Source organism: Nanorana parkeri, unplaced genomic scaffold (assembly GCF_000935625.1).
Source record: "Nanorana parkeri isolate BGI_ZX_2015 unplaced genomic scaffold, ASM93562v1 scaffold1070, whole genome shotgun sequence".
Classification (NCBI taxonomy): Eukaryota; Metazoa; Chordata; class Amphibia; order Anura; family Dicroglossidae; genus Nanorana; species Nanorana parkeri.
In genome coordinates this window covers 308,005-314,710 of record NW_017307338.1, presented here as the reverse complement: position 1 = coordinate 314,710, position 6,706 = coordinate 308,005, and the positions used below count along the sequence as shown (strand labels likewise).

The 6,706-nt window shown below is 41.5% G+C and overlaps 1 protein-coding gene across 2 annotated transcripts in view; it reads left to right on the top strand.

The window, feature by feature from the left end:
- Positions 1 to 6,706, top strand: part of GRIK4 (glutamate ionotropic receptor kainate type subunit 4) — a 102,934-nt gene that overhangs the window by 50,292 nt on the left and 45,936 nt on the right. For both annotated transcript variants that reach the window (XM_018567595.1, XM_018567594.1), the window contains exon 5: positions 5,889 to 6,054. In XM_018567595.1, coding sequence (XP_018423097.1) covers positions 5,889 to 6,054 — 166 coding nt within the window. The remainder of the gene's footprint in view (positions 1 to 5,888; positions 6,055 to 6,706) is intronic.

Sequence of the window (6,706 nt, the reverse complement as noted above, 5' to 3'; positions counted from 1 at the left end):
ACCAAAATGGAATAAAGGGGCCGCCATTCACCCCCTCCGTGATCTACCAGCATCAGCTTTGAGAGCTACTGGTAGATCACGATCTACCTAATGGGCACCCCTGCTGTACATCAATAAATACAATAAAGATTTGTAAAGTCTCAAAGCATGTTTTTTAAATTGTATGCATTAAACCAGGGGTGCCCATTAGGTAGATCGTGATCTACCAGTAGCTCTCAAAGTTGATGCTGGTAGATCACGAAGGGTGTGAATGGCGGCCCCTTTATTCCATTTTGGTATATTTATTTAGCTGTGCACACATGATTACCTATTAGCCTGAGTCTGCTGAGCCAAGCTCCCTGACACCTTTCTGGTGGATACTGGTGGTTGAAGTGCTATGTATTACATCAAACAATATTATTTTACACAGCCTGTTGCAAAATACAGCAAGGTGAGCCAGGAGAGAGCGCGGGGAGAGACAGACAGGAGAGAGGAGAGACAGCCAGGGAAGAGAGCAAGGATAGACAGCCAGGAGAGAGAGCAAGGAGAGAAAGCCAAGAGAGAAAAGAGAGACAGCCAAGAGAGCGAGGAATTACAGCCAGGAGAGAGAGGAGAGACAGCCAGGAGAATGAACAAAGAGAGACAGCCAGGAGAGAGAAAGCGAGGGAGGGTTTTTTTTTCATTGGTAGATCTCATGTAGCTCGTCATTTGAAAAGTAGATCTTAACACCAAAATTGTGGGCACCCCTGCATTATTCCTTTCCATGTGTATCAAAAAATATTATTGAAAAGACCATACAGTACTAATGTCATATCTAATGTTTAGAAGAAGATATTCTATATATAATATTCTCTATAAGTGTGCTGATTTACCAAAATATAATGGTACCACACCACCGCACTCACTAGTACCCTAAACTATAATAGAATGTGAGCTCTTCAAGCTTCTGTATCTTTTCCTGTACCCTAATAGATTGTAAGCTCTTTCACCTTCTATATATTTTCCTATAACGTAATAGATTGTAAGTTGTTTCACCTTCTGTATCCTCACCTATACCCTAAAACATTGCAAGCTCTTCCACCTGCTGTATCCTTCCTTATACTCGAATAGATTGTAAGCTCTTCCTTCCAGTGACATACCTAGCGGGGGTGGAGGAGTCCACACCAGGTACCACTAGTTAGAGGGTGCCTGTTGCAGTTGCCACAGATATGCAGAATGGCTAGGGTGTGCTGGGTGCAGCAACCAGAACTGAACCCTGATTCTAGGTGGGCTTATTATCAAAATATTCTGTAACTATACTATATTCCTGAGACATTTATTCAATGAATGGGCAATGTATGTACAAACAACTACAGCAGATAGCCATGGATCATTAACTTCTCACAATTAATTCCTTAGCCAAGTTGGAATTTTGCATTATGGAGGTCAGCATCTTATTTACATCCTAGGTCTGTTCACATATACAAAGTCACAGCAAAAATGGATCTGAATAAAGTTCTGCCTGATATGTCACTGCTATATGAATTCTGCAAAATAAATATCAAATAACTGTATTTTATATGTGCTTTTGCATTAAACATAATTTCATAATACAAAAGTACAAAATAAAACAAGTGTACCTATTTCTTGTCTGCAGACTGCATAATCCAAACGTTTTCAAGCATGTCGAAAATTTCACCCACTCATAGTACCAATGCAGCCATCCACTGATCACCAATGCTGGGGGGTATTATTAGTATTGTTACAGCCAGCCACTAATGCATGGGGAGTGGGGTATTTTTTTCAGCCAGACAATGACCACAAATGTTGTGGTGTTACAGCTTGCCACTGGCCACCAATGATAGGGCTTATGACTACTGATATTGAAACCACTGCTTGGGATTTTGGGGCTACTATTAATGCTAAAGACACCAATGCTGGGGCTTAGTTTATTCCAACACTACAAGCCATACACCATGAAGTGACACCCACTTTTATACCTCTAGGTGTTTTTTGTTTTTTTTGTGTCGACATGAAGTGTATTCCTTTTGCACACCATGCTGGATTCAATAGTACCGTTAAATGCATGCTGCTAACTGGTTACAGCGTGATATGTTGTCAGCAGACTAATGACCTTGTTTCTTAGTGCAAATACCTTCTTTATTGCATGATGAATACCTGTGTGGTCCTGAAATATTGTTTTTTAATGTAATCATGCAACAAAGAAGAGCTTTGGACTTTCAAACAGGCTTGTCAGTGTGCTCACATGTCTCATCCATTCATTTTTGCCTTTTGTCGCCTTCAAGGCATCTCTCCTAACTATTTTCAAATATTGGTAACTATGCAAGAGATAGCATCTCTGAGCTCCTGCATGTCAGGCAGATTGATATGCCAAGTTCGTTAACCCTGCATAAAGATTCAACTGTACTTACTGCTGCTGCTATCCACCCTCAACCATTTAATTCTACTACCACCCCTGGCGTGCATGATGTTTAGTTCCCTGAATACAACAAAACTAACTTTAAAGTATATGGGGGGTGGGGGTGTAAAAAAGGTGCCCCAGGTGTCAGATATGCTAGGCACATCACTGTTTCCACATTCTGTATTCTCCCTTATATCCTGATAAATGTTAAACATTGCCTTTTGTTAAGATGTGCAGCCTATTCATTTTGAATGGACTGACATCACACCTCAACACAAAAAACTGGATATGCGCCCTTTTGTTTAACCTCAGGAAATGTGTTTTGTGGTGGGATGCAGTGTGTTGTGTGATACCCGCTACTGTGCATTGCATTGGGATGCCATTTACAATGAATGCCATCAGAACGCACTGAGTGATTTCCTCATAAAAACAAGCCAATTTCTATATTTACAAGGTTATCAGTGTAAACCTGTGACCTCCGACCTTTCTTATCTCTGGCATACAGGAGGATGGAAGTATAGCACAGCAAGTCTAGGACCTGCAACATACATTAATGAGAGCAGGACCATGCTTCCCTAGTGATCAAAACAGGAAAAGCAGCTATATATAGCGATCAGCAATTAGGAAGACTTTAGTCACAGGCGTATATTATGGACACAGTTTTCTGTAGTTGGGAAGGTACTGGTCTCCACAGCATCTCCTCCTCAGTAACTCCCTGTAAAATTTTGCTGCAATGTCAGGATACTTGCTGTGACCCTGCCCTATGTGTATGAATGTCAGTAGCTAAGCACAGAGACTTCTGGCAGCAGCTACTATTGGCAGCTATCTACAGTGAATCACTGAGGACCCAGAAAAGAGGGTGTGTGGAGATAAAAGAGTTACAGAAGCATTTAAAGCTGAAGTTTCATTGGCTTATATTTTGCCTAGGGATGCTCACATACCAGTTCAGATACCAGTGCTGATACTTGGCATTTTCACGAGAACAACCAGGGTTGCAGTTGTGACAGGGCCCTGGCGCTCCACCACTGTCCTGAAATCATTAGTCTGTATTGTTTTAGAAAAACTGTCACATGACACTATACAAAAATGTACTTGGCCTGGAAAAAATTGTATCGGTGCATCCCTAATAATATACAATTATACAATATATAAATATAAAAACAAATCAAAATCGTACATTAAAACAGGTATGCAGAAATACCAGGAGCCCCGTATGCTTAAAAATGGCAGCTGCCTCCTAACCTTTGAGTTTTTCTCTAGTCTAGTCTTGGAGCTGGAAAAGTATCTGTACTTGTACCAAGTACAGTACTTGGTATATGAACATCCCTAATTTTGCCTTTTTTTAGTTTATCCATCCCCCTTCAACAACATGCTTTTTAATTTGTTTTAATGAAACCTTTCCATTTTCATTACATACTTTATTTTAGACATGGTGATGTCATTACTGGGGATAGGGGCTATACAGAGCTTCCTGAAAACAACAGATAGTCTGAGGTGTAAAGCCCACATGTGATGATGATTAGTCTATATGAGTGAAAGAACTGAAATCCAATGAAAGAAAGGGGCAGGCCAGGGGCAGTAAGGCTGGGGTGGAAAGGGGTTAGATGATTCTGGACATCCTCCAGCCAGGAAATGAGGTGTGCTCTATCTGACTTGCTCACAGTGTGCAGTGAAATGAGACTAGGCATTTGCAGTACAGGTAAGCGGGCTGTACAACTGCAAAACACTGAAGATAGGCCTGGAGTTCAACTTTAAGCTTTTATCTCCTCGGAACAGTTTATCAAAAAGTGCCCTCTCTGTGTATGAATAGAGGGAGGAGACTGCAGATCCTGCCCTCCTCCTTCAGCTTCCTCCTCCAACAGAATCTTTCTGCCTGTGAAGGCTCCACAATAACAAGAGAGGAGGGTGCAGAGGCTATGCTCCTTCCAGCTCCTCCAACTTTGCTCATTATATTGTTGAGAGGAACTCTAATACCAGTACTTTGAAAAGCCGACTAGAAGTGGGTTCAACAATTCAGAAAATGGTAAAGCATTGAGGCCCCTGGACACCCTCCAGGTTCAAGGCACTTTCTTAGGTCATCTTGTGGGTGACCTGGCCCTGAATAACCAGTGACTCTATAAAGCTGGCCACACATTGTGTGAATTTCAGCTGATTCTTCAGGAACTAGTTGAATTTCGCACAGTGGGTGCCAGTGTCGCCACCCTTATGGCTGGCATCCCTCAATCAGCTGATTGAAGGAGTTGGTTGGTAAATCTTCAAACGAACAGAGTCTGCAGCCAATGAGCTGCTGGCTCTGTTTGGGTATTCTGACAGCAGCCGGCGGCAGCTGTCAGAATACAATGGAAACAGTGGGGATTCCTCGAACAACGCTGAACAAAAAAATAGAACAGTACATGGACAGCTTAACACAAACTACATAGACTTGCCAGCTCTCAATAGTGCTCTGTGTCTGGGAACTGCAGCTATTTTTTTCAAAATGGCAGTGGCCACAAGGATCAAACTAACCTGAACACATTACTTAGGCCCCTTTTACACGGTTCGGATCAGGAAGGGATCTGTACATGCATCCTCTCCTGACTGGAACGGATATCACAAGGGTGATGGGCGATGGAGGAAAAAATTACATTGCCGGACTCATGTTAATCTATGGGCAGCCAGATCTAAACACACTGGCATCTATTTACATCTGGTTACCCCTGCTCTGACATGTTCAGGTCCAGCGAAATGGATCTCTGATCCATTTGTTTTTCCAGACCTGGCTGGAGCTGGGGGTAACCAGGTGTAAATGGACGCCCGTCTGTTTACATATGGTTGCCCATAGACTAACATTGGGCTTCTGATCAGACTCACAGGCAGACCAGATTAAGCCTGTGTGAAAGGGTCCTTAATCTAATTAGTAAACAGATGCTGCCCACGTACTGTAGTATTAATATTGTTGTTGATGTTGTCATTGTTTTATCATTGTTTTATCATTACAGTAAGGATTGGCTTATATAAAAGGGCCATTTAATGCAATATGCAGGCTAATATGTAAAAGATTTAGAACCTGGATAAATGGGATGTGAATATTTTCCTTCACACAGCAGAATGCCTGCGTGTAATAAATAAACACCTCTGTGTTAATTATTCATCATTTTTTTAACGTGAGTTGATAAGTGGTGCACAGAGACTTCGAACTCCTCCAGACTTTAGTAAGCATGAAAGACAAACAATGACGGCATTTGCAGTGGAATGGACTTCATTGCGCATAAGCATGATATTTAATTTTATTTCAGATTTAGTAGTCTTGTTTAGTCTGTTTTAGAGGCATACATGTTTTTATTTGATTATTTCAGGTTTATTCATTTTTTGTTTAATTTAGTTTTACTTTCTTCTCTACTCCTAATACTAGCCATTCCTAGTACTCATTTGTTAACTCCAGTTTCTGTCCATTTTCCTTTTTTTCATAAGTTCTTTGTATTTCACTTAACCCATAATCTAACTGCTCTTGGTATTTTTATTTCATTAGGTACCGCACATTAAAGTATCCCCTGAGGAAATGTTAAGACTCCAGTTTCAGCGATTCACAACTCTGAACCTTCATCCCAGCAACACAGACATCAGTGCAGCTATTGCAGCTTTACTTCATTTCTTCAACAGCACCACTGCTTGTGTTATCTGTGCCAAAGCTGAGTGTAAGTAGTTGCAACGACAGCTCAGTCAATATTCTAAATGTAGATGTTTTCTCACTCTGAGATAAAGCTGAAGTTTAATCTGGTGATATTTTCCCTGCATGGTTCCTTCATCCCCACTTATCAACATGCTAAATACAACCTTTCCATTGTGATTACATACCAGGTCATTGCTGGTGGGAAGGGTCAGCAGGGTGCTGTACATAGCCCCCTGAAAACATAACAGCACCCTGCCTCAGTACTCTTCTGAAGAACCCTCAACCTTGATGCATGCAGTGAGCTGGCTCTTTGGAGGAGACATGCAAATATGAAATGTCTTGAAGGTTGGATGTCAGTTTAGAGGTGTGGTTCTTTCTATGCAGACTGCATTTGCATGCAGAGAACCCTAAGTAACATGATTAAAATATCTGAAGTTGAAAGGGGTGGGCCAGGGACAGTCGGGCTAGAGAGAAGACACTAGATGATGCTGGACATCCTCCAGCTATGAAATGATGTGGGCAATACTCCAAATGAATCTAGTAAAATAAATCAATGTGTTTAAAACACCTTCCAGAGGTGTACGTGCCCAAGATATCTGTGAATACTGGTACAAATGACAACAATGTGCAAAAGGACCAGCACTTTCTACTTTAAATGTTATGTGGGGGGCTGGGGG